This window comes from Delphinus delphis, chromosome 1 (assembly GCF_949987515.2).
Source record: "Delphinus delphis chromosome 1, mDelDel1.2, whole genome shotgun sequence".
Taxonomy (NCBI): Eukaryota; Metazoa; Chordata; class Mammalia; order Artiodactyla; family Delphinidae; genus Delphinus; species Delphinus delphis.
In genome coordinates, this window is record NC_082683.1 from 10,055,847 (window position 1) to 10,083,697 (window position 27,851).

Here is a 27,851-nt window from a genome sequence, read left to right on the forward strand (position 1 = left end):
CACCGCAGCGCTGTATCCAAAGTAGGAAGAGGCGGATCTCGCGCTCAGCATTTTTTCCAAACCTGCCGAAGCCACCGGGGCTGCGAAGCTCCCAGCCAGCTCTCTTCGGCAGCCCCCCGGGAGCCCGCCCGCTCGCGGCCCCTGAACAAGGGCGCAATTTACCAGCGCGAACCGCCTCTGGCTCACCCAGAGGAGGACGGCCACTTTTTTTTTTTAAGCCATCAAATTCACTATTTACAAGAACAATCCCTTGCTTGGTTCTAAAATGACTGGCCACACAAGGAACAGTTTACTTCTAAGAAGAAAAACCTAATCTTGTGCCTTACTCTTAAAAAAGAGAATAATGATGTTTAAAAATTACCAAAAAAAAAAATCGCTTATTGCCTGCGCCCCCCTTCCCTCCTATCGGGGAACAGAATAAAAGCCTGTGTTGCCGGGACTCGGGCCCTCCGCGCCTGCCGGCAGCGCCCCGCAGCCGCGGCCCTGTAACTTTAAACCTGGCCTGAGGTCATCGTTTTCGCGCTGGCCAAACAGAGGCAGGGGGCGGTCCTAGGGAGCCCCGAACTGGGACCACCTTACCGCGCGGGCTGTCCCCGCCCTCGCCCTCGTCGGGAGAGATAAATGCCGACTCTGATCCGAAAGTTCCCAACTGCAAAGTTTGCTCCTCCGGCTGACGCTGCGGGCGAAGGAACTCGGGGACCCCTCCCGCGCTGGGACTTCTGCTCCCCGCATTTTCCAGCCCCCAGTCTCTCGCTCCATCAAGCGAGGGCCTCTGGCTGTTTCATAATCTACCCCCAGCACAGAAACGAGCTGCTCGGCCCCGCAAAGAACAAGTCAACTAAGAAAATGTGGAAGGTGCCAGTTCTCTTCTTCGTTTTGGGACGCGCATCGCTCTGGGTCCTGGCAGATGGTAAGACCCAGCAGGCGGGGCTCCCTGCAGCTGCTGGTGGGGACGAGCGAGCTGGGACTTGCGGGAATGCCCGGGCCTGATATTTGAGGTTGCCCGGGAGAGCAGAGGGGAGCTGGCAGTGTATGTGTGCGCACGAGTCCGGAGGACCCGGGAGAACGAGAGACAGCGGCTTTGCTGGTGCCAGGTCGCAGAGGAAGAGCTGAGCGGGGTGCCAGGAGGAGATCCCGAATCCACAGGCAGCAGGTGTGGAGCAGAGGGGGTCTCCCTCGGTGGCGGCCCCCCCCCGACGGCTCCTGAGAGATAGAGTGGAAGGGTAGCCGCCACGAGCCTTCCACTGGCGGCGCTGGGCTTTCCTACAGGGCTGTGTATCGGAGGACCGCCCATGGCCTCAGAAGAAACTGACCCCAAGGAATCGGGAGGGACAGGGGCTGGGGGTGGAATTCCCCTGTGCTGCGACTGTCTCCCTCTGGGGGGCTGTCAGGTCTTATACCCTGTAGGAGGGTACGCTGGACACACCCAGGACCCTACCAGCGGAAACCCATTGGAAGAGGCCTCCGTTATCCTCTGTAGAGAGGATAGTGTGTGTCGAAAGGACTGAAGGGGAGGGTCCTGAGTGCGTGGAGGCCTATCTCGAACATTTAGGTTTAAGTTCCTTCGGGGCCATGTGTCAAACTTGGCCAAGAGCGCCAATGACTGAGTGTTGGTGACTCCCTAGACCTTCACTCCGCTGGATCTGTTGATGGGAGCTCTGCCTGCCATCATCTCCTCCCCTTTTCCTCTTTCTCTTACATCTTCTTCTCATCTTGCCTCTTCCTGGCTCAGTGTGCTGTGTTTCTGGCATCCATGCACATTGGTCAGTGTTTACTTTTTCTTGGGTTTTTATTTTTCATCCATTTCCACAGTAGAGTATAAGCTCCCGTGGACACAGCTATGTCTTCGCCTTGATCCCGAGGGCCAAACAATATCTGGTACCACGGTAGTTGCTCACTGAATAGTGGCCCAAGGCGTTGTAAGCTAACTTGTGATCTTTGGAGTTGGAGGTTGAGGAAATGAAACTCTTTTTCATTTTCCAAATTGAGGATGGAGGTAAGCCTGGTGCCAGAAGAATCCTGCTTGAAGGGAGGGGTTTGAGGGAGGACGCCACACAAAGACAATTATACCCAGCCCTAGGGAAGTGATATACGGTCTGTTACTCTCTGCCGGGCCCGTCTGCTTCGGGGAAACTGAGCTGCTCTCTTTGCAGGGCTGGGAGCTATTCGTGGCAGTCCTATCTTTGGAACTTCTCTCTCCAGGGCGATATACATGGCTCTGCGTTTCAGTTACATTTCCTTTTTGGCCAGACAGTGTGCAAATGACAACATTTTGTGCTCAGCGGGGCCAGGTGTGGGAGGCCCCCAAACTGAGCTGCATCCCAGCTCTGCCCAGGAAAGACGGCCGCTGGGCGGCATCCTCTGTTTTCTCCCAGGGAAGGGTTAGCCGTAATTATCTTAAAGACAGTCCCGAATATCAAAGGTACTCCTAAAAAGAAGTGGTAAACCTTGTCTGAAAAAAACCAGCCACCCCTAGTACTAGCAACTCGATTGCTAAAGACAGAAGCGTCCCCGGACCCCTCCCCGGGGGCTGTGTGTCAATGCAGAGTTGCTGGGTTGCTGGCGAGGATTTGAGGCCCAGAAGGAGGTTTTGTCTGAGCATAATGAGTGAGGCAACTTGAATATGGATGAATAACTTCTTTGAGCTGAGCCATTGTGGGCTCTTGTTGGGGAGCTGGGCTGGGGGTAATTATGGTGATGAATTTTATTATCCTTGTCATAGAAGTCTACTCCCCACTGGGCTTCCCTCATCTAGTGTTATAATCTCGTTCAGTTGTATAATCTGGTCCCACGTGTTGTCTCTTGGGATGTTAGTGGATTCAAAGGAGCTCTGCTGTCCACACATCTGGCATTTTCCTCCTTTGTCAGGCCCTACCCTCACTCTGAACTTTCATCCAAAACACGTACACGGGCCTCTTCATGAGGTCGTTTGTTTTGTGAAATTCTGAGGGCTGCTGCTTGCTGAAAACCCACATGTGCTTTTCCGGGACCAGTCCGCTCAGGATTAATCATGCGGTGAACAAATTTCCCTAAAACTCTTGCCAGTTTCGGATGCTCGGAAACCTTCACGAGTTGCTAAGAGTTTTTGTTGCACTTAAAGCATCTCAGGTCTCTTAGAGCCTTCGTGAGGGAGGCTATCCATTCCTCTGGCGTATGAGATCCCAGATAACATTTAATATAGAAAAGCACATTTTTAAAAAGTATCCAAGCATAAGAAGGCTAAGTTGGGACACGGCAAATAGGGAGGAACCCAGGCTGAGCAGAGGGACACAGCCCCTTCTCGTTCCTCTGGCCTCCATAATGAGAGGCGGGTGAGTAACTCTATACCGAGAATTACAGAGACCCCAAACCTTGGAGTGACTGGATGGTGTGGCCAAGTAGGAAGGACGCCACCTCTCTCCCTTTCCCATCCCCCACCATGTGCTAGGAATGTCACAGTTCCCTCATTTAATCATCACAAGGCCTTGAATTATACATTATTATCTTCAGAATATGCCAGAACTGGGATTCAAAAAATGGGCCTAACTCCAAACCTCAAGCTTCTTTTTGCTACATTACACACTGAAAAAAAAGGAGAAGGTTGAACTTGAAATTAAAGGTTAACCTTGCTTTAAACTCCTTAAACGTGAAAACAAAAAATTTTAAGGTATAAAAAGTTCTTTACATTTAATACTTACCATAATACTCCTTTAAACATGAAGATGTCACAGTACCTTAAAATAGGATTCATTAGGTCATTCCCCAAATAGTAATTCATCATCTCCTGAAGTGCTGGATTTGAACTCTAAGCACTTTCGGGGGAGGCGCACCTAGCGAAAAGCATGCACTTCAGTCCTCACCAGCAAAATGACGAACGTGTGCTTTAAATTCCACGGGCTTATCTGAATATTTGTCATATTTCTGGCTTCTAAGAGTAGGCATGCCAGGTTGCCACTTGTGGAAATATTACAGGGGAGGATGTAGAGAGAGAAAAGGCTCACATACTTGGCAGTACCCTTTTGAAACTCACTTGAGAAAAGCTAAATCAGATCCTGTAAGGCTCTCCAAGGAACCTGCCATTCCTTGGATATTCCAAAGAAATATCCAGTGAGAGTGTTTTGCTGGAAGAGAATCAAATGATGGGGAGAACGGGTGGGTTACTGAGATAAGTCTTAGGATTCCCGTGGGGTGGGCAGGGGATAAAAGCACCTTTTGATTGGAGTTCTGAATCTTTCCCTACTGATGTCTTAAAACTTTTTGGGAAAGGAAAGTGATCAGGCATTTTATCTGAGGGCTCTGAGATGGAGCCGGGTTAGGGAACAACTGGAATTCTGCCAACTTTCTCCAAGGCAGGAAAATGAGGTGGCTGTTTCCTTCCCTCTGTCTCACCCCAGCGCCCACCAACCAGCCTGCTCATGGCGGCTGGTCCATGGCAAGCATTCCCTTGAACTTCAACAGGTAGGGATGGTTGGGTTCTCCCGCCTTTTCGTCTGGCCGAGTGTCTTTGCCTCGGGAATTGCTCAGAGGAGATGGGTTTAATTCTTTGAGGGGAATCGAGCTAAGTTCAGAGGGAAATTTGCAGACCTGCCCACCTCATTCACCTAGTTGTCTGAGGAGCTGCAAACTGAAATTGTCAGGGCAACAGGGAGAAAAAACACCCCAAAAACAACAAACCTACCAATAGGATAATCACCTTTCCGGAGGAAGGTGTGCTCTCGACCTCTGTCCAGAGGGTCAGGGCTTCCAGGGCTCCAGGCAGTAGAGAGAGGTCACTGAGGTCCCTCCCCCGGAGCGGGGGAGGTAATCGTTGTCATTGTTACATTTGTAGCAGGCAGGGGAATGACAGTTATATGGAATATAGGTGGGAAGTAGGGAAGGGCCACTAGAAGATGCGTCAACATATTACTGATGAGAACGAAGTATTTCCTGTAATTCATCACGCTGTCTCCATCTGGGTGAGTACAGTTAATACAAGCAAAGCTGTGATCCAGTGAATGGTATCCTGCCCAGAGGAGAAGGGAGTCTGTTTGCCTAGAATCTAGACAGGGAGGGGAAAGGAATAAGGACTAGATGACGTGAGATCTGCCTTACCCAAGGAATGCATTTATTTAACAAATATTTACTTACTAACTTCTTTGTGAGTTAGGCAAGGCAAACGTTATCCTTGCTAACAGCTAGTATGCAAGATGTCTTATCTGGTGGCTGTAGGGCTCCTGTGAATTAGGGATCCCTGTTCTTTCACAGTCTGGAAATGTATTCCACCCAATTGCTTCACCCCAGACTTTGTTCTATCTGCACCAGACAGCATTTCAGGTATTTCACTCTTGAGAAGGGCACGCCTTGAATAGCAAATATGGGTAGAAAGCATTGGGAAACTATTTCCCATTCTAAATAAGCTATTTGACTTCCTGCCCTCTTATGAGCTTGGCTAGGGTGAAACAGTTTCATCTGAGCTAGATCACCCTATAATAAGATTAAATTTCTGAATCTGTAAAACGAAAGGAACTAGATTCTGCATGGGTGGTATTCGTAGCAGCAACTGTATAATAACAGCTAACAGTTACTGAGTGCTTAGTGTCGAGCACCTTCCAAGCCCTATTGCATTTAATCCACACAACAGACCTACAAGGTAGGAACTATTTGTATTTTACAGATGGGTAAAGAGGCTCAGAGAGCTTCAGTCACTTACACACAGACACAGAGCTAGAAAATAGCAATGGTGAGACTTCACTTCAGGCAGCTCAACCCCAGAGCCCACACCCCTAAACATTCAGCACAACAGCCAGCTATGCTTAGGCTTGTGGCCGCCAAGGACACTCAGAGATGTCAGCAGGTTGATTTCAAGTAACTTTTACAGCAGTAAGTCCACTTGTTATTTGTTGGATACATAATTCAGATTGAAGAACTAGACTGACGTTGGGGTACCTAACTAAAGGACATAACCCCTGTTCCCTTAAACATTTATAGAGCACACATATTATTAGGAACTTTAAGAGTTAGAACGGAATCATACAGTGGGGCTGCAGCTCACACAGAGAGGCAAGGCAGATGTGTGTGTGGTGTATACAGACAAGGCAACACAAAAGTCATGTGCTGCGTGGCACACAACATTACCTGCTGCTAGTCTGGAGATGAGATTCTTGTGGGCTTCAGGAGCTGCAAAAACCCTTGTGGGGAAGATGGGACTTGATCTTGGCTGTGAAAAATGGTGGAGTTGGTTGGGCAGGGTGGCAGGGAAGGGCAATCCTGGCAAGAAAGACTGCTTGGAAAAATGTGTGGAAATTAGAACAACCTGGAGTTTGTGTGGGAAGAGGTGTGGGCAGGCACCCAGGGCTGGGAAAAGCCATGAAGGCTGGCTGGAGTCGTGGGTGTCATGGAGTCATGAGTTGGGGAGGGCTGGAAATCAGGGAGAAGGCTGAGTCCATGTTGAGTGGGAGGTAGACCTTTTTCTGTAGGCAATAGGCAAATGGGAGCAGATCGGGCCATGAATAGTGATTGCCAGAAGAAAACTTAATGACAAGGACACCATATGGGATTGAACCTAGTTTATGGGACTAGTCTTGGGGGAGGGGGAGAGTCAGGAGATAAAGAGACTAAGCGTGGTTACAGAAGAAGGGGGAATGAGACCAGATTTGGGGGAATAAGAGCCAGCAAGACTTGTAGCTCAGTATCTCCAGATTTCTTCTTATTCTTTCCACATTTTCTGATGTCTTCTTATTCACCTCTTACACCACTCATCACTGCTTTAAAATGTTTTATTGATATGTAATTCTCATGGCATAAAATTACCCCTCTACGTTAAACAATCCAGTGGTTTTAGTATATTCAGAGAGTTGTACAACCATCGCCACTGTCACTATTAGAATATTTTCATCACCCCCTCCTCCAAAGCCCCACACCATTAGCAGCTGCTCCCATGTCCCCCTCCCTCACCCCCTAGCAACCACTAATCTGCCTTCTGTCTTTATGGGTTTGCCCATTTTAGGTATTTCATATAAATGTCATCATACAATATGTGGTCTCTTGTGTCTGGCTTTCACTTAGCATGGTGTTTTCGAGGTTCATCCACGTTGTAGCACGAGTCCGAATTTTATTCCTTTTTATGGCAGAATAATATTCTATGATATGGCTGTACTGCATTTTGTTTAGCCATTCACCCATTGATGGACATTTGGGTTGTTTCCATTTTGGGGCTACTCTGAATAATGCTGCTATGAACATTCATGTGCAAGTCTTTGTGTGGACATATGTTTTCATTTCTCTCAAGTATGTCCCTAGGAGTAGAATTGCCAGGTCTTATGGTAACTCTATGTTTAACTTTTTGAGGAACTGCCAAAGTGTTTTCCAAAGCAGCTGCACCATTTTACATTCCTCCAACAATGCAGAAAGGTTCCAATTTCTCCACATCCTTGCCAACACTTGTTATTTTCCATTTGGTTGAGTGGTTTTTTTTTTTTTAAATTGTAGCCATCCTGGTGTGTGTGGAGTGGTATCTCATTATAATTTTGATTTGCATTCCCCTAATGACCAATGACGTTGCACTTCTTTTCATGTGTTTAAAGGCCATTTACGTATCTTCTTCGGAGAAATATCTATTTGTCTCTTTTGTTCATTTTAAAATTGGGTTGTCATTTTTTATTGTTGAATTCTGTGTGTATCCTGGATACTAGACCTTTATCAGACGTATGAATTGCAAATATTCCTCCCATTCTGTGAGCTGGCTTTTCAATCTCTTGATAGCATCCACTGAAGCACAATTTTTTTTTTAATTTTGACGATGTCTGATTTCTCTGTTTTTTTCTTTTGTTGCCTGTACTGTTGGTGTCTTGTCTAGGAAGCCGTTGCCTAATCCAAGGTCACAAATATTTACTCTTATGTTTTCTTCCAACAGCTGTATAGTTTTAACTCTTACGCTGACGTCATTGATCATTTGAAATTAATTTTTAATGAATTAATCATGGTGTGAAATAGAGGTCCAACGCCATTCTTTTGCATGAAGATATCTAGTGGTCTCAGCGCCATTTTGTTGAAAAGACAGTTCTCTCCACTGAATTATCTTGGTACCCTTGTCAAAATCAATTGCCCATAAAAGTGTGGGTTTATTTCTGGACTCTCAGTTCTATTGCATTGATCTATACATCTCTCCTTATGCTGGTACCACATGGTTTTGATTACTGTAGTTTTGTAGTAAGTTCTGAAATTGGGAAGTGTGAGTCCTTCTCTTTGTTCTTTTCCAAGATCACTTTGGCTATTCTTATCACTGTATTTTAATTATTTGTGTACATCTCTTGCTCTTTAGAGAAGAGAGCAGGACCCGTCTTATTCAGCGCTTAAAAGAACATATGGGGGGCTTCCCTGGGGGCTCAGTGGTTGCGAGTCCGCCTGCCAATGCAGGGGACACGGGTTCGTGCCCCGGTCCGGGAAGATCCCACATGCTGCGGAGCGGCTGGGCCTGTGAGCCATGGCCGCTGAGCCTGCGCGTCCAGAGCCTGTGCTCCACAACAGGAAAGGCCACAACAGTGAGAGGCCCGCGTACCGCAAAAAAAAAAAAAAAAAAAAACATATGGTTGGTACGTGGTAAGCATCTGGCAGGAGGAAGAGGGAAGAAACACAGTGGCCCAATCCGTTTGGCAGGAATGACAAGAAGGCAGGTGATAGAAATCAGATTGGAGGGATGAGAGATTAGGAACCAATGTGATGAGAAGGAACAGGAGGTTATGCATTGTCTTATAGATGCAGTGAGTTTGAGGTACAAGTAAGACATCCAATCTGATGTATGTGATGGGTACCTGGGGATATCGCAACTAAAATGGCATCAGAAATAAGCCCTGGACACAAAGTTTGCTGCCTGAATTCCCCGTTCATGGGAACAAGGGAGAAGGATGGCAAGGAGGCTCAGAAGAAACAGGCTCAGGCTCAAGGCCAAGGACAGATAGTGGAAACACAGCTACATACTGTACATTCCTGTAGGGCCCCATCCTCCTGGGCTCACAGCTGGACTGTCTGTGGAGGATGTCTGTGCATGGGTGGAGGGTGAGGTCAGAGCCGAAGGGGCTTCTCTTTTCACTGTTGCAAAATCAGGGCCTGCTCAGCTGACAGCCCTGCGTGAATCACAAGCTCAGTTTCCGAGCAGATGGTGAGTGTTTCCCAAACACCCGATCATCCCATTGAGATGCTGTGCTCCAGGCCAGCGCTTCTAAAGCCCGCTTTAGTTGTTTGGTTATTCAGGTACTAAGCGGTCCACCCTAGGAGGTGGCCTCTTGATGCAGGACTGCGGCCCCTGCCGGGTTCCAGAAAAGTTATTACCGAGGTGTTGTTTCCAGTCCACAAAACTGTGAACTCATTTCCTCTTTTTACTGAGAACATTCCGCTCTTGGTCAAGAGAGAAACCTCTCCCCAGGTTGAGTAATCTTGGTTGAGGTTGTAGTTTTGGCATTTGAAGGGTCCTGAGCCCTCTTTGAGTTTGGGGTGAGTGGGTAAGTTGATTCATTCTCCTGAGTCCTGAAAAGTGTAAATATTCATTCATTCAGTTATCAGAGACTGCTAGCGGCTGGGCCATAGACTTACAGCAGAAAGGAACGCTGCCCTCAGGAAGTTTGATAAATTGATAAATGCTTAGTAGGGAGAAAGTCGTGAATGCGGTGTTATCAAGCCCTACACTAATTTAGAGGAGATTACTTTCTCCTGGCACCTCGGGAGGGTGCGAGGGGGCTCTGAAGAAAGAGGTGTTTTCCCTGGGCCGTGAAAAAGACAGTGATGGAGATGAGTGGGGGAGGAGAATGAGTGGGAGCTGTGGAAAAGTAACCAATACACATAAAGGCTGTGTAACGGAGTGGTTAGAGCTGGGGATTTCTTTGGAGTCTGACAGATCTTGATGTGTAAGCCCTGCATCACCCCTTGCTGGCTACATGGGTAGATTACTCTCAGCTCCACCATCCTCATTTACAAAATGAGGATGATGTCAGTCTGCAAGGCTTTTGTGAAGATCCAAAGAGAGTGCTTGGCACAAACGTTGTGCACATTCTCCTATAAACTAGTCGCCGTTATTAAAATACCTACCGCGTGGATGGTCGTGGAGATGGATGGCGAAGATTTGTGAAGGGTACACACTAGGTCCCAATTCCTTTTCCCCCATCGAAGGGAAGAGAATGGATGTGGTTGGGAGACCTGTCTTATGGACTGCGTGTCCTGCACCTTCCACCTGCCAGTGAGTGGTGTGAGTCCTTGCTTCTGAAATGAAACAGGAGTCCCCAGCCATCTCTGGCCCCTCTCCTTTCTTTATTGCCATGTTCAGCAGCAGAGACTTTCAGAACGCTGCCTCCAGCTTTGGGAGGTGACCCAGAGGGGTCAAAGAAAAATGCCCCTTGGGGCATTGAGCATAACCTCCCCTTCTCTGAAGCCAGGGGATGTTCGCTGCTCCAAGTCTTAATGGGTAGCATTTCTTCTGATTCCTCTAGAGGAACTAGTGACACTTGTCTGATCTCTGCAGGCTTGACACGTTTCTCTTGATTTTTTCTGGGAGAGGCACACATCCCCGATGCCGACAGCGGGCAGTCTCGGCCTCATCCTGCAGGGACTGACAGGACCGGATGCAATGAGTGGACAGGCTGCTGCTCATTAAAAATCAAACGGCAGAGCAGCAAAGTCCATCCTCATAGGGGAAGTGTCCTGTTTTCAGCTCTGCTGTCTCTTTCATCAGGGGAAGACATTTAACAATTCTTGGGTGAAGCAGGGTGGACGGTGGTAGGAATATTATAAGGAAAGGGAGGACTCAAAAGAAATCTCCTACTTGGCTGTAAGTGTACTCATTCAGTCAGTCACTCAGCAAACATCTGCTAAATACTTAACCATGGTGCCAGGCGTGGGGAATATGGGACTCTGTGGGCTGGAGGCTGTACTGTACTGCCTGGAGGAAAATTGAGAGCACATGTGTTCCTGTGGGGTACTGAGTGGTGTGGCCAGACTTCTAGGAGTTGCCTAGATTCTCCACGGCCAAACTGTGATCCCGTAAGCAATTTACCAGGATCCTTGGAAGGGGTGGATGTAGGTGGGGAAGCCCACAGGCCACATCAGTGATTGTACTGACCACAACCCAGGGTCTGCCAGGAGTTGAGGGTCTGGGTCGGCAAATGGCTTTCGATATTCCACAGAAAGGCTTCTGTACAAGTGAGGATGTGGGCCAGCCTATGGGACCAGAGGGGTCACTCGAAAGATGTGGTAAATAAAAGCAAAGCCCGAACACCTTTCTTCCGGCTGCAGAAACCCACGAAAGGAGTACCATCAAACAGCTAAATTGGGGATGTCTTGAATGGAGATGAAAGGCTGTACAAAGATCTGACTATCTCGGTGATCACAGTGGGTGGTCTGCAGAATGTCGGAAAATGTTGGAGGTTGACACCCCTCTGCAGTTTGGGGTGTGTTTATTTTCAGGCTTCTGAGCACAGTTTTGAGACATGGAAAAAAATAATGTCTAAAAGCCAGTGTCTGGGCAAAGAAACAGAAGCAGGCATTTTTGGTTTTGTTTTCTAAGTAGATGTTTTGACCTCCTTCTAAAAGCATTACATTCTCCCAAATTTAATTGGGATTATTTGTTTGTCAGTTATCTTACAGTTTCTCCTACAGGGAAAATTCAGAACTTCCTAGGATGTTGCAAGAAAAGAAAAAGAGCATTCTACTTCTCGACGGCCACAAAAATCATTCCAAGGCCGTGCAGTCATCCATCTTCAAAGGGTTATTTGTGCATTTAGATGCCGGAGCAGCTCAAGATGCTAGAAAATCCAGACAGCATGAAAGGTGCCTTAATCTACTGGCTAACACCACCGGTTTTCTTTGAAACCCTGGGGGTAACTCAGCTTGACTTCTTTTAAAATCAACTTTCCCACTTTAATCTCCAGCTGTTGGATTCTGAAGCTTCAGGTCAGCAGAAAGAGGACCACAGGGAACTTCTTCCTTATGTGGAGCTGGAGATGGGGCAGAGGCTCTTTACCTAAACTTATGTAGGAGGCTTCTGTGGCTGTCCTGATAAAACAAGGTGAAATCCGGTAAAGAACTCAGCATCATATGGGAACATCCTTCTCTTTTCAGTTCACCGATTCATACTCTAAATGTTGTTATCAGGACTTCCCTGGTGGTCCAATGGTTAGGACTGTGCCTTCTAATGCCGGGGGTGAGGGTTCGATCCCTGGTCGGGGAGCAAAGATCCTGCATGCCTCACGGCCAAAAAACCAAAACAAACCCCAAAACCCATAAAATAGAAGCAAGGGCTTCCCTGGTGGCGCAGTGGTTGGGAGTCCGCCTGCCGATGCAGGGGACGCGGGTTCGTGCCCCGGTCCGGGAAGATCCCACATGCCGCGGAGCGGCTGGGCCCGTGAGCCATGGCTGCTGAGCCTGCGCGTCCAGAGCCTGTGCTCCGCAACGGGAGAGGCCACAACAGTGAGAGGCCCGCGTACCACCAAAAAAAAAAAAAAAAAAAGCAAAATTGTAGCAAATTCAATAAAAGACTTAAAAAAAATAAAATAAATGGTGTTATCCACAGAGCTGCAGCAAATGGTAAAATGAAGTCTCGCCGCTGAGGTTTCATATTTATTTCTGATTGTTGGGGTAATGACTTCAGATGCTTTCCAGCCATTACCTGTCCAGTTCTTTCCCTTCCCACTGCTCTGTCCTGGTGCAAACACCACCCACTTCTGCCTGGACAACAGTCTAAGTGATCTCTCAGCTTCCGTCTGACGCCGGCACCATACCCAACACCCACATCTATTCCATGGCACTAAGAGTGGTTCCTGGGACTGGGGTTATGTCCTGCCCCCACTCAGATCATCTCCTGGCTTCCTTTCTACTCCAGTTGAAATCAAGACCCCTTCCTTACAGAGTTCCACCAGACTGGCCCTCCACACCTCCCGGGTCTCATTTTCTTACCATCCAGCCACACTGATCACCCTGTTTCTGGAGTGTGTGGTGCTCCAAGCTCATTCTGGGCTTCAGGGTTAGTTAGACCAGCTCTTCACCTACCTGGAGATCACTCAGTCATTCAACAAATACGTACTGAGTGCCTCCCCTGTGCCAGTATCATAGGCAATGGGGACATTGAGGTGAAACAGCCTTTACTGAGCTTATGTTCTAGTGGGACAGTCGATCAGTGAATATACAAATATTCACTAATATTAGTGTGTGGGGAGGGGGGTTCTGATCTCCATGGGTGGTCAGGAAGGCCTACGGAGAAAGTACCCTGTGAGCAGGGATCTGAAGGGGGGGCGGGGTGCAGGAGCTCTATCTTGAGATTTTCGCTCTTTGTCTGCTTGTTGTGAGCACCCGTACTCCACCACAATGGTACCCAAATCCACGAGAGTGGAGACCTCACCTGGCTCACGCCTCTGTCTCCAGTGCCCAGAATGGGGCCCAGCATATAGTAGGTGTGCAGTAAATATTCAAGGAGATAGAGGTGAACCTCGGGAAAGCGCCAGTCTCCATCGTTGCTGCTATCTTTGTTTGTAGAAGCAAGAGAACCTCTGCTCTGAGCAATACAGCCTTTGTAAGGCAGAGCACACCTGACCTCTAACCTGCCACTGCTGGGTGCCTAGTCCGAGAAGGGGACTCATTTGAGGAAATAGAGGTTGTAGTCACTAAATAACTTGATTGGGGGATTCTAACGGATGGGATTTCATAAGAGGAGGTGAGATGCCCAAGGAAGCAACTGCTTCCTACAACCAGGATTATAATTTTTTTTTTTTTATGAAGACATTGGATACTGTAATTCAATTTATTTGGGTGCATAATTTACATTTTTCATTGTTAATGTAATCTTATGGTAATCTTCTTTTAACATCTTTATTGGAGTATAATTGCTTTACAATGGTGTGTTAGTTTCTGCTTTATAACAAAGTGAATCAGCTATATGCATACATTATCCCCATATCCCCTCCCTCTTGTGTCTCCCTCCCACCCTCCCTATCCCACCCCTCTTAGGTGGTCACAAAGCACCGAGCTGATCTCCCTGTGCTATGCGGCTGCTTCCCACTAGCTATCTATTTTACATTTGGTAGTGTATATATGTCCCTGCCACTCTCTCACTTCGTCCCAGCTTACCCTTCCCCCTCCCTGTGTCCTCAAGTCCATCCTCTACGTCTGCGTCTTTATTCCTGTCCTGCCCCTAGGTTCTTCAGAACCTTTTTTTTTTTTTTAGATTCCATATATATGTGTTAGCGTACGGTATTTGTTTTCCTCTTTCTGACTTACTTCACTCTGTATGACAGACTCTAGGTCCGTCCACCTCACTGCAAATGACCCAATTTCGTTCCTTTTTATGGCTGAGTAATATTCCATTGTATATATGTGCCGCGTCTTCTTTACAGGATTATAATTTAAGGGAGGATGAGGGTGGGGGTGAAGAGGAAGGATGACAGAACCCAGGACGGGTGGGCATTTTCCAGGCAACAGCTGCCATAGAGTCACCAAAGGGTCTTGGGGGCCAATGAGCAGGTAAAACACTTGGCTTTGCATCCATCACTGACCAGGCCGACTTGGCAAATCGTTTAACTTCTGACCTTGTTAAAGAAAGTTTTTCTGGCACTCGTTCAAGCAGCTGCAAAACTTTATTCAAGACTATTGCCGTAGGGGAGAGAGATGGGGCTCAACTTCAAATACAGTAAGGACAGCTGGGGATTTGTAGCCAAGGAGCAGAGTGAGGGACAGTGGATAGAAAACTATGAAGAAGAGACCTCAAGGGCAGGGGGCTTCTTGCTAAACTGGCCTAACAGGATTCTTGCTAAAGGCAGTCCAGGGACTTAGACATCAAAGGTGGGAGATGGGGAACTTGATCACATATCGAGGGGTCGAGAGATTGTCTCTAACCTGAACTTAGCAGGGTGCTTGCTGAAACTGGACTCTGCAATGATGGACACGGAAGCCCAAGGCCATGGTCTCATTGAGAAGCGGGCTCAGAGGAGCCTCACTAAGGTTTGGTCAAGGAGGGCCTCTGTCAACCTCACCTTCCTCATCTGATCAATGGGGACAAAAATGCCCAATGCAACCCACCCTGTGATATAAAGTCAGCCTGAAGACGTCACGTAAACCCTGCATTGCTGAACAAATGGGAGAGAGGGTGTGTTGTAATGCTGTGCCTCCTGCCCTCAGCAGAACCTATGACTCAGAAAGACCTCAGTGCACTTCTGTTCGAGTGTGGCACCCTCTCCTTGTGCTTGCTCTCTGCACCCTGTTTTATTCTAACTACATCCCTGGCACAGAATAGCTCAGTGGCGGTCAGCTGATGTGAAGAGGAAGAGGGAGATGGTGGCGAGGGGAACACAGCTTTAGGAATCAGTTCTGGAAAGAGTCTGCAGACAGAGGGCGGAATGCAGGGGGCATGGGGGCAGATGGCAGTGCCCAGGTCGTTTAGGCTGGTCCTTGTGCTAAAGGTTTCTCCCAATACCCTGACACAGTATTTGGAAGAAACCATTTGTCTCAATGAGAGCTAGTTTTGAAGCAGAGAGGAAAAGAGGAGTTATTGCAATGACAGTTTAATCCTTGGGGGAAAATCACATTTATATTCCCATTTTACATCACACTTTGAGATGAACACAAGACAAATAGAAAGAACCTTAAGGAAAATATAGATGAAATTTACATAATCTTGAGGAAGGGTTGGGAAGTGTGACATCAGAGGGACAAAACAAGTTTAATAAGTTAGACTAGTGAGGGACCTTGCCACTCACAGAGAGACATGCCAATTAGTAAAAAAAAAAAAAAGATTGTAGCATCTATTCCAAAGAATACATTCTTAAGGCATAAAGAGCACTTAAAAATTATAAAAAAAGGTGAATACCATAAGAGAAAAATGGTCACAAGAGAAGACACTCCTATCGGCCAGCAAACAGATGGAACAACTCACCAGCACAAATCAGAGAAGTGTAAATAAAACCACAAAACTGAAAACACTTACACAAAGGCTTTTAATCAAGAATTTGGGACTGTTGCAAGGCAATCACAGTAAGAGTGTGATTTAATATTCCATCCAAATTCTAAAATATTTTAAAAGAAATGCCATCCCATAAATGTATGGAAACTAGAATAATTTCTTCGGAGCTATTAGACTTTAATGCTAAGATAAAAATGATTCATAATTAACACTTTTATCCCAATAAGCATCTCTTCAGTGCTCATTTGTTCTCAAACTTAGAAACCTTAAGATCAAATCAAATTATCACATCATCTTCTTAGAGGTAGTACCTTTTTAAAGAATAACACATACACACAAATTCCAAAGCAAATGGAGGCCTTACAGCTGTATTTGGAAACTTCCATTGGTTCTGACCAGCAGGCTGGAGGAGGCTGGGTGTGGCAGGAAAAAGGTGTTCATGTGAGCATAAGGGAACACCGCTCCAGAACAGACTCTGTTATTGTAGGTTCATCGCTGCACTTATATAAACAGTTGTGTGTGTTGCCTGTGCACACACGTGTCTTAGGAAGAAAAAAAGGATTGGGGAGCAAAGGCATCAATACATGATTTGAATTTCACCATTCAAGAGAAAAGGATGTCAAATGCTGGCTGGAAACTCAGCAGCTGGGCTCGTAGGAACCCTTCACCCAGGAAAGCCTTCAGCTGAAATAATGAGAGAGAGAATTGAGCATCTCTTGTTAAAGATCAACTTTCCCATGGAGCAAAAAGAACTCCAGGGCAGTGAGACAAAAGAAATGCCTCTTAATCATGAGTGTCATTCATAAAATGTCCTTTGTCTATTCAGAGCAATTTTAGTCCTTGGGTCTGTGGGCCAAGAGTAGAAAAGAAGAAGGAATTTTTATCAAGTTACGCTTTCAATGAACTGAACATTCTATGAAAGAATTCAAACTAACTTCATTCAGTACTTAATTTGTTTAAAGCAAGGGTGGTTTTATTTTGCTTTTTAAAGTTAGAGGATGCCATATAGTAAGTGATTTTGCTGAACACTCCAGAAAACATTTTTTAAGTGGATGGTCTGTTAACTGAGTTCAAACCAGGAGTGGAAGAAAAGAAAATAGGATGCTTAGTTTTTTAATGAAGACTGCTTGCCTAGCAAAGGGATATTCCCCCTTGAGCTTGATAACTACATTCAACATTTGGGACTTCCCTGGTGGCACAGTGGTTAAGAATCCACCTGCCAATACGTGGGACACGGGTTCGAGCCTTGGTCCGGGAAGATCCCACATGCCGCGGAGCAACTAAACCCGTACGCCACAACTACTGAGCCCATGAGCCACAACTACTGAGCCTGTGAGCCACAACTACTGAGCCCGTGAGCCACAACTACTGAGCCTGCGAGCCACAACTACTGAAGCCCATGCACCACAACTACTGAGCCCGCGTGCCACAGCTACTGCAGCCCACGCACCTAGAGCTCGTGCTCCACAACAAGAGAAGCCACCACCCCCCACAACTAGAGAAAGCCCGAGCGCAGCAAAGAAGACCCAACGCAGCCAAAACAAAAAAAAAATACATTCAACATTTGCTGAGATCGTGGTCATAAATCCTTAGCAGGAGCCCCCAGCAACCAGCCAAAAAGGGAGGCGACCCCTTTGCAGGCACTGAGGTATTCAGTTATTGCTAACTAGGGAAAGCCTTTCCCCCCACCCCAGATGAAAAATAAATGCATATGCTCGGGAGCCTCATCCAGAACGTCGATTGGCAACACTGGATTAGGACCCTCAGTGCAAAAAGAAGGCTCACGGAACAAGAGAATTTACTCTAGAGGTTTCCTTCCTCTCTGCATAGCAAAAAAGCTGTGATCAGATATTTATTAGCTGTGACTTTGGGTGAGCCATCTAAGCATGGGAAGAATAAGGAATCTTAAGGCAAGGGCCAGATTGCTCACTTAGGCACTGTCTAGATATGAACATCTGCCCTTCAGTTAAGCACATAAGTCCCCAAGCACCCCCTCGCTCTTGCTCCTGGGCTGTGTGCTCACTTATTTTGCAACTGCAGTTAGTCATGGAATTTCTTCCAGAGCCACTCGAGTCTGGAGAGGGAACCCATGACCAATGAGTCAGATTTGCTTTAACTTGTGAAAAGGGTTATTTGATGAGTTGAGATGGTGCTCCTACTAGGTCAGGATTAGCTCCGATCATTGCGGTAGAGGGTGAAGAGGCCACTTCTAGTTCTCTCCCGAGTCCTGGAATTCAACCTGCAATCTCACCCCACCCATCCCCTCCTCCTCTGGAAACCTTTCTCATCGGCACACAGGGTCATTCATCTAGTGCTAATGCAGAAAAGCCAGAATCAGGGGCTGTGAGGTCTCTCTTTAGTACAGCTCTGGGTGCACTAGAAGGTTCTATTGGTTATCTCGGCATCCTTAAGTACATTACTGATCTCCCCTGCAGGCGATAACCCCAACCGTAAAGGAAGAGGTTGAACTCTGTGTCGTCTGTGAGGTCTGTGGTCAGAGGCAGTGATTCTAGTCATTCAAGCAGACAGCAATCTCAAAACTAAATGGACAGTGAGACTGATTTTAAAAAGAAGGAGGCCCTGCTTTTGGACATTCTGATTCAGTAGGTGGGTTAGAGCCTGCTAATTAGCATTTTTAGAAATCTTTCCATGTTATTCTTCTAGGTCTAAATGATATTCTATTGACCCAAATGCATTAATTCATTGTATGAAATGGCACCAGGAAGAATCAGGTTCATTATTGAAAAGGCAAAGTGTACACTCCCCATCCAGCATACCTCAGTGGGATACCAGGGAGGGGCTGCCTGCTTCACCTTTTTATATGCCCATCTTCCTTTCTTTTACAATGGAGATAACCAGGCAGTTGTATGTATGTAGAATGGTTTGTGTTAAGCCAGAATGACAAGCCCCCTAAAAAGAAAAAATACCCAAAAGAAATGAAAAGAAAATAATCTGACTGAAGCTGGCCAGTTAGGTCTGCCCACATGATTTCCACGTTGAGGTCTGACTCAGTCTTTCCTTTTCAGCCAGCACGGTCCGGCCAGAAGATGACGTGACTACAGGTGTGGAAAATAGCAAGGCGACCCTGGGTATGGGAGATCACAAGGTGACCCCAAGTGCCGGTGGAGAGCCCCATAAGTCTGCTGGCTTGACAGCTCTGGTGAGTGAGCACATGCAGGGATATTTATTATATGTATGTGATCACATGCAAGGTTATTTATTATATGTATGTGATCACATGCAGGGATATTTATTATATGTATGTGATCACATGCAGGGATATTTATTATATGTATGTGATCACATGCAGGGATATTTATTATATGTATGTGATCACATGCAAGGTTACTTATATGTATGTGATCACATGCAAGTTTATTTATTATATGTATGTGATCACATGCAGGGATATTTATAGGTATGTGATCACATGCGGGGATATTTATATGTATGTGATCACATGCAAGGTTACTTATTATATGTATGTGATCACATGCAGGGATATTTATTATATGTATGTGATCACATGCAGGGATATTTATTATATGTATGTGATCACATGCAGGGATATTTATTATATGTATGTGATCACATGCAGGGATATTTATTATATGTATGTGATCACATGCAAGGTTACTTATTATATGTATGTGATCACATGCAGGGATATTTATTATATGTATGTAATCACATGTAATGATATTTTGTGACTGACTTATTTCAGCATGCTTGAACATAATGTCCCCAGTGTTCATCCATATGGTAGCATGTGTAAGAATTTTTTTCCTTTTGAGGTTGAATAATATTCCATTGTATGTACCACATTTTCTTCATCTGTTTGGATTGCTTCTAACTCTTGGCTATTGTGAATAGTGCTGCTATGAACATGGCTGTGCAAATATCTCTTCCAGACCCTGCTTTTAATTCTTTTGGGTGTACACCCAGAAGTGGGATTGCTGGATCATATGGTAGTTCTATTTTTAATTTTTCTAAGGACCTCCATTCTATTTTCCATAGTGATTGCAACCGTTCTACCAACAGTGCACAGTGGTTCCAGTTTCTCCACATCCTTGCCAACGTGTTATTTTCTGTTCTTTTGATAGTAGCCATCCTAACAGGTGTGAGGAAATAATCTCATTGTGGTTTTGATTTGCTTTTCTCTGATGATTAGTGATATTAAGCATCTTTTGTATGTTTTTTGGCCCTTGCGTATCATATTTGGAGATTTGTCTACTCAAGTCCTTTTGCCCAGGGAACTCCCTGGTGGTCCAGTGGTTAGGAGTCTGTGTTTCCGCTGCAGGGGGCATGGGTTTGATCCCTGGTCAGGGAACTTAGATCCTGCATGCTGTGCGGCACAGCCAAAAAAAAAAAAAAGACTGGAAGTCAAGTCCTTTTGCCCATTTTTTTAAGTCAAGTTATTTGATTTTTTTGTCATTGAGTTGTAGGAGTTCTATATACTTTAATCAGATATTAAAGTATATGATTTGCAAATATTTTCTCCCATTCCATAGGTTGCCTTTTCCCTCTGGTTGATTGTGTCCTTTGATGCACAAAATTTTAAGTTTGATGGAGTCCCATTGGTCAATGTTTGCTTTTGTTGCCTGTGCTCTCCAGCATATTTGTTGAATGCTACCTTGGCATGAACTTTGGAGTCAGCAGAACCATTTCCAAGTTCTTGTTCTGTTGCTTGTTAGCTCTGTGAGCTTGGGCATATTATCCGATCTCTCTAAGCCTGATTCATACTATAGGGCTAATAATAGAATTTACTTAGGGGTTTTTGTGGTGTATATGAGAAGGTATTTAGAGGGCCTGGCAAATAATAAGCTCTTAGTAAAGGCTAACTATCACTCTAATTGGGGAAGGAAGGGCATTAAAAATAATACAACATCGTATGTGCCAAATAAATGTTACAGGGGAAGAGTGCCATTCAAGTTCAAGGAAGAGAAAGAATTAATGCCTCGTGCCCCAGTGTTTTCTGACGAGTTTAGACCTTAGGAAGTCAGCGTGCTAAACATTTAGCATTTACTTCAGGATTTTACTCCTATCCCCATTCTTGTTGTTTCTTTATGTTTGTTTTCTTGTTTCCACTTTAAATTCAGGTCATCATATAGCTTATACATTTATGCCACCTTAAATCCATTTCTGTTATAAGGCAGAGTATAAAGCATTAGGTTTTATTTCTGTTTTGCCTCATTTACATCTCCAACAGATGCCGACAAGAGCCAAGAGCATAACAGAGGATCACAAAGAGGACCGGCCAACTGCGGAAAGCACAGCCCACTCCCAAGGACAAAGCCAGAGCACCACAACCCCGAATGTGGCAACTCGTCCGGCCCCGGGTAAGAAAACCAGACACCCCAGTAGGGGTTGATCTTCTTTTGCATAATCAGTGTATTCCAGAAAATCCAGGAATGAATATAATAATCAATGGGGCACATATTGGAATGCAAGCCCTAAGTTTGAACCAAGCTTTCTGTGAAATATGAATTTCAGAATGTTTATTTATTGGTTTGCTGACCACAGCTTTCTAACCTTATATGACAACTAGTGATAATGCCTCCACAGGGGCAAGTTAGGTAGCTACGGGTGTCGTATTGCTGACCCTCACCTGATATCATGCCACACTAAGAGCTTTGTGTTGACACCCAAAAGCGTAAAACGTAAGCCAACCTGTGTAAATCTTAGTAGATTCTAGGCTAACGTTTACCACCTTACACTGAGTTCACGTCTGTACACAATGAAGCAAGAATCTACTCTAAACCAGTCTTACCGGGATTTGGGGTTGTGCTTGTGATTCACAGTTGGTACCTGCAGCAAAGTGAATGGGACCCCATGAGGTGAAACTCTTTAGGGCAACTTTGAGTCTTTGTCATTATTATGAGGTTTAGACCATCACTAATGAGCATGAGGAAAGATCATTGCCATTACAACTTAGCAGGAGGGAAAGAGCCTCCTATTTCCAGAACTTTCTTAAGAGAAATTCAGTTGTTTGGGATATTTTTAAACTATACCTTATTTTGTAGTAGATAGGAGTGGAAGAGAAAAGGAACTAATCCTCTGATAACTGCAATGAAAGCTTGCTAACTCAAGCAATTTTCTATAATCATTTTATATAGTTAGGTGTTTTCATCTTTAAATGAAAGCAAACATAAGGACCTTCCCTAAAGCCGTGGTTCCCGAAACCAGTTGCACAGCTGAACACCTAGAAAGTTATTCCTTACTGTTTAATATGCATTTCCAGACCCAATCGCCAATCTGGTTTTAAAAACTCTGTAGCACTTCTGAAGATTTTTTGAATGCGTTATATTTGTACACCCATGTTCACAGCAGCAGTAGACACGGTAGATAAAACGTGGAGGCAGCCCCATTATCCATGGACAGATGACTGGATAAACAGAAATGTGTCATATACATACAATGGAGTATTATTCAGCCTTTAAAAGGAAGAAAATTCTCACACATGCTACAACATGGATGAACCTCGAGGGCTAAATGGAATAAGCCAGTCACCAAAAGACAAACACTGTGTGATTCCACTTAGATGAGACACATAGAGTAGTCAAAATCATAGAGACAGAAAGTAGAATGGTTGTTGCCAGGGCTGTGGGGGAGGAGGGAGTGGGGAATCGGTACAGTGTCAGTTTTGCAAGATGAAAAGGAGTTCTGGGGCTTCCCTGGTGGCGCAGTGGTTGAGAGTCCGCCTGCCGATGCAGGGGACACGGGTTCGTGTCCCGGTCTGGGAAGATCCCACGTGCCGCGGAGCGGCTGCGCCCGTGAACCACGGCCGCTGAGCCTGCGCGTCTGGAGCCTGTTGCTCCGCAACGGGAGAGGCCACAACAGTGAGAGGCCCGCGTACCGCAAAAAAAAAAAAAAAAAGAAAAGAAAAAGAAAAGGAGTTCTGGAGATGGATGGTGGTGATGTTTGCACAACAGTGTGAATGTACTTAATACCATCAAACAGTACGCTGAAAAATGGTGAAGATAGTAAAGTTTATGTTGTGTATTTTACCACAAAGATAAAAAAAGTTTTATAACATGCTTTGAAAATAAAGCCTACGGTTACTCCAAGATGCTAAAGAAATGGTTAACATTAAACACCAGAGAGAACCAAATAGGGCTAAGCGAGGAAAGAAACGTCAATATATTGATAATTGGTCATTGGAAAGCATTTCAAAATTTTGGAGAAGCATTGATCATTTGTAACAAGAGTTCACAGCTAATGAGCAGCAGAAAATGGAGCATTACAAGTTGACTAGTTTTTATAGCATACCAGGAGATTTCTCCTATTCCTTAAAAATAAAAATTCTCTATTAACTGGAAAATACGGTTGCTCTCTTGTCCTGTCCCCTACCCCACCCTTTCACAAAAACTCTGATTCTAGCACATTCCCACTTGGTGCATCAGCGTTCCAAGGAATTTTCACATGTGAGTTACAATGTAATTATAAACAATTGGTTTTTCAAGAGGTCATCTTATTAGGGCAGCAGATGTCTTTCCCATGAAACGCCCAAGGCTGACGATGTTCATATGTATGACACACTTGCATGATCACAGTCAGTATAACTGGGAGGGAGCTAAGGAGTACAGCCTAGTAAACTCTAATTTAGTCATGAATCTTCCACAAACTTTATTTTCGGTAATGTATTTTCTGACAAATGATGTCATTGATGGTGATAATGTTATGTTATGAGCCCAGTATGCAGCCACCATGTTAAGACATGATAAGCAAAAGACATGACCTGTCTCTACTGGTAGTTGGCAGCCAGGTATAACATTTAGGGAGTTGATTGGATGACACCTTTGTCCTGGGCAGGCTTCAAAACCAGCCATCTCCCAGTCTCCCAACTGGGTTGGCGCGATCAGCTTGAGCTCCACGTAAGTGCTGTAGAGCTGTGAGTTCAGCTCATGCAGGGAGAGCTGGGTTCAAGGACCCATACCCTGGGGCCATCTTGAAAAGATGTCTTCTTTTTGAAGATGGATTTGGTACAGAGTGGATGACTTCTTTCCAACTCAACCGTTAGAAAAAGAAAGCATCGTATAGCTGATGGTTGGCTGGTGTCACCTTTGATTAGGAAAGCTATTGGATATCTGTGGTATTTTGCAAATTGTGAACTAAGTTTCTAGGGAAGGGCCTGATTGCATCACTTCTCTCCATTGTCTCATTATATCAAGGCCTCTTGACTTCTTCATAAACACCTACCACCCAGAGGAGTGAAGGACTCAGTATACAAAGAAGTTGATGGGAGAAACAAAACAAAAGGCCTTTATTTTTTAATAGAAATTGTGTAAAATTACCTGAAAGAAACTCACAGTTTTATTACTTGCAGGAAGGTATTCATAATTAAACAACTTCACATCCTTGGTAAATGAGAATATTCACATTGTAACTATTGGATTAAGTTTAGCTGCAGATAGAAATCCTACAATAATAGTGCCATAAATACAAAGGGTATATTCTCATTAAAATCATGTGCCCTGTAAGATCTGGATTTTGCTAGGAAATTGATATCACGAGGCAAATCACAGTCTTCACCACAACTTCCAAAACATTTTGCTCTCAGAATGATGTTTCTTCAAAATAGACCTCATCACAATGGGTGAGTTTTCCATATGGTCTTGACATTGGACCAAGAATCAAGGGGCTTAGATTCTTTTGTTACCCTAACTTCTGAAGTCTTTGACTATTTATTTAAGATCTCTATGGGTCCGTTTCCTTGACACTGTTCTCTACAGTGGGTGAGAAAAAAAGTAACCTCCACAAAAGAACTACAGACCCATAGGTGTGAAGAAGCATTCGTAAATTCAATAATAATAGTTTTGAAACAAGATCATGTCAGAGCTTGCTTAAAACTCCCCTGATCCAATTTACTTAAGAAATTATCCTCTTTGCTTGTGTTTTGTTCATCTTCTGCCAATTGTTAAATTATAGTTACTAAATCCTAATAATTCTATATCATTACATCTCTCTCTTTATAGGGAAAACAGATGGAGAAAAACCAACAGTTAAGAAAGGTGGGTTCGATTTTGGTACCAAAATATTCTTATGTTTTAAAAAAGGTCTCTTTGAACTTAATCTTTGTGATGAATTACATTCTTTCCCGGGTTGTAGTCAATGGGAGCAGAATACGAGCCTTCTGAGAATAGGTTTCAACCCTCTTTTAAGAGAGAAAAGCCTGTATTTGAAAATAAGCAGACTGCAAATGAGTCTATTCACTTAATGACAGCTATGGAAAACGGTGTCATATCACAATTTATCATTCCTAAGAATGAAAATAGGGGCTAATTTAGTAGCTGTGTGTACACGAATGCTACCCAGTAATTAACAGTGAAGCCACCTAGTAGGAGTGGTATGCTTGAGAGATCTTGAGACCCAGGAAACTTTCCATTCATAATATGAGATTAGAATAACCCAACATTTCTCCCTTCCTAAGTCAACTCCCACTGAATACAGGAGAAACAACATAGAACATCATTTGTTATCTACAGTGGGCCAGTGGCATTGCTTATTGCTGGGTATTGTTTATCTGGGGCTTATGCTTTTTTTTTCTTCTCAATCAGGTGGCTTGTCAACAATGACCCTGACTGGAATCATAGTTGGGGTCTTACTAGCCATTGGATTCATTGGTGGAATCATCACTGTGTTTGTTCGGAAAATGTCAGGAAGGTACTCGTAAGTAAATATCTTAGGCCCGTGTGATAGGTAAATGAGGGCAGCCATTTCCAACCTTTGAACTAATAGAAACCTCCAAATAAAGGTCGTGTTCAGAAGCCACCAACCTCCGTAAGCACTACGTCTGAAGCTTCCCCAGAAGAACGTGTGTCTACCTGGGGCCTCGTAAATTCCCAGGAAAGTGCCAGAGATGGCTCTTTAGTTGACTTCCATTGAGATCTCACCAGATTTGACCTCTTGTCTTAATTTTCCAACTAAGTGAACTTGAACGAAAACCCATCTGTTGGGAAGATAATATGATTGGGTGGGGAAGGATAAATGCTATACAACTGGGGGGGTCGAGGGATACAATTAGCAATACAGTTGCAGAGTGATGTGTCTGGAAATGCCCGGGAATCTGACCCTGGGTGTGAGGACCAGGCCTGGAGGAGGGATGAGCAGGGAGAGAAGAGCCCCCTAATCCAGAACTGGAAGACGTAGACAAAGGACAATAGGAACAATGACTTACGGGATTACCAGTCACAGTGCCAGTTAAAGAAGTGACCGTCACCTTTCTCTTTGTTCTCACAGGCCCTAAAGAGCTTAAGAATTGTGCCCTCCTGCCAGTATGCTTTTAAAAAGAGAGTTTCCGACTTCCCCCTCATGCCTGACCGTGTGGAGAAGATGACCTGTGGAAATGCTTCACCACTCCACTCAAAATCCACGGTGATTCCTCCACTTGCCAAAAGTAATGGAAGGAAAGAGTATTCATAAGACTTGCTTCTCTAAGCGTTTGTCTTCTGAAAAAAAAATTGTTTTAATATAAATTTTGTATAAGATGATTTAAAATGCATAGAAAACGGAGCAAAGCTATGTCATCTGATGTGTAACTAAGGTAGACAATATAATTCAATCGATGTTAGAAACTGAAATCATGTCCTTGTTCTGATTGTTCTCTCTTGTTGTTAAAACGCAAAGGAATTTGGAAATATTTATACCAACGACGTCCTTGGGTGTAAAGCTATGTCAGTAAGTGGCATAAGCATTTTGCAGTTTCTGATCTGTTGAAATGTATGCATTCCAGTCTAATTGGGTCTGTTTTTAAAGCCCGATTTGGTGTGAATAATCAAGTAGAAAATCTAAACTTGCATAATATGTAATGAGCAACCGCCTTTCACTGGTCTGGGTAAATCATTGCAAAGGTATCTATTTTAGATCATAAACAGAAGTCTGTACTTCGGGGAAGGCATGTTGTGTCTCACAACAAGGGCACCGACAGGGTCGCAGTGTGCTCGGCTGCCTGCTGCAATGATGACTTTATGACACAAAGGTTTGTTTCTACCTGTCCCCTTCCACTTCCCTCAGATGATGGGGATCCAGAGCTAAAGGGGTGACCTTCTCTCTTCCCCATGACACAAGTCCTCCAGATTGGCTACTTTGCTCTGGAATATGCGGATCTCAGCCCTGGGTGCCAAGGAGGCTGCTGAAGGCCCAGTGGTGCCAGAGGCTCAGGTGTTCCAGGAACCAAGAACCACAGTGATCCCCAAACCCTGTGTGTGCCTTTGAGAACGAGAACCTGCCAGTTTCCTAACATTTACTTTCTGCCTCAGAAGAAAGATATGGGAATACTGATTTTTAAAAAGCAGCGGGATTTAGAGACTCTATTTTACAATGAAAGATATTTCTGGTCTTCCTGAGATCCCACATACTTCTGTGGGGTCACGATGGACAGTTCTGTCTTGGCACCATCCAACTCAGGACATTTCTCCCTGTAGGTGAACTGAATTCTTTCTCCTACACAAAAAATGTTTGTACTGAGCAGACGCTGTATCACAGTTGTGGTTGTACAGTTCTGATAGCCTCTAAACTCGTACGGGTTCATAAAACAGGAAAAAGTAAAACTATCAGTCTACTTTGGCATGGCCTGTTCCTCTGTCTTTTGCAGGAATGTGTGGATGTAATTTTAAACAGTGTGCTCTAGTGTCGCTCAAGTCCAGCTGGTCCACCAGCCCAGGTTCCATATTTGAACATCAACTGATGGGGAGAAGGGTCTTCGGAAGAACTTTACGAAATCTCTTAAATATCCCCTGTATCATCACTCAGATTCCTGAACAGGAGTTGGGAATAATGTTCGTTTCATCTTTCCTATCCTCTCTTTTTTTCTCTCACTGTGAAAAATAATAGTCAACCCCAAGTCATACACTGGACCCATCACCTGCTGGGACAGGACTGTGGGTTTCTTGGTCACATCTGTGTTGGTGCTTAATGCAGTGTAGACATGTTTTGAAATAAAACAGATGATTGCATATAA

The 27,851-nt window shown here is 44.8% G+C and overlaps 1 protein-coding gene across 2 annotated transcripts; it reads left to right on the forward strand.

The window, feature by feature from the left end:
* The first annotated feature begins 440 nt into the window (after positions 1-440).
* On the forward strand, positions 441-27,851 carry PDPN (podoplanin). Of its 2 annotated transcripts, none has more exons than XM_060014740.1 (6): positions 441-910; positions 18,919-19,052; positions 21,102-21,231; positions 24,868-24,903; positions 25,450-25,561; positions 26,132-27,851. In XM_060014740.1, the coding sequence occupies exons 1-6, from the start codon at positions 622-624 to the stop codon at positions 26,136-26,138; spliced, it is 708 nt and encodes a 235-aa protein (XP_059870723.1). In that variant the 5' UTR covers positions 441-621; the 3' UTR covers positions 26,139-27,851. The 2 variants fall into 2 exon arrangements, with proteins under 2 accessions (XP_059870723.1, XP_059870731.1); XM_060014748.1 differs by having other exon boundaries at positions 25,450-25,555.

Excerpts from the sequence above, each read along its gene's own strand:
- PDPN (XM_060014740.1), top strand. The coding sequence starts at position 622 with ATGCCGACTCTGATCCGAAAGTTCCCAACTGCAAAGTTTGCTCCTCCG. Across the intron at positions 19,053-21,101 it reads CTGCTGGCTTGACAGCTCTG|ATGCCGACAAGAGCCAAGAG; the intron begins GTGAGTGAGCAC and ends CATCTCCAACAG. Across the intron at positions 21,232-24,867 it reads GGCAACTCGTCCGGCCCCGG|GGAAAACAGATGGAGAAAAA; the intron begins GTAAGAAAACCA and ends CTCTCTTTATAG.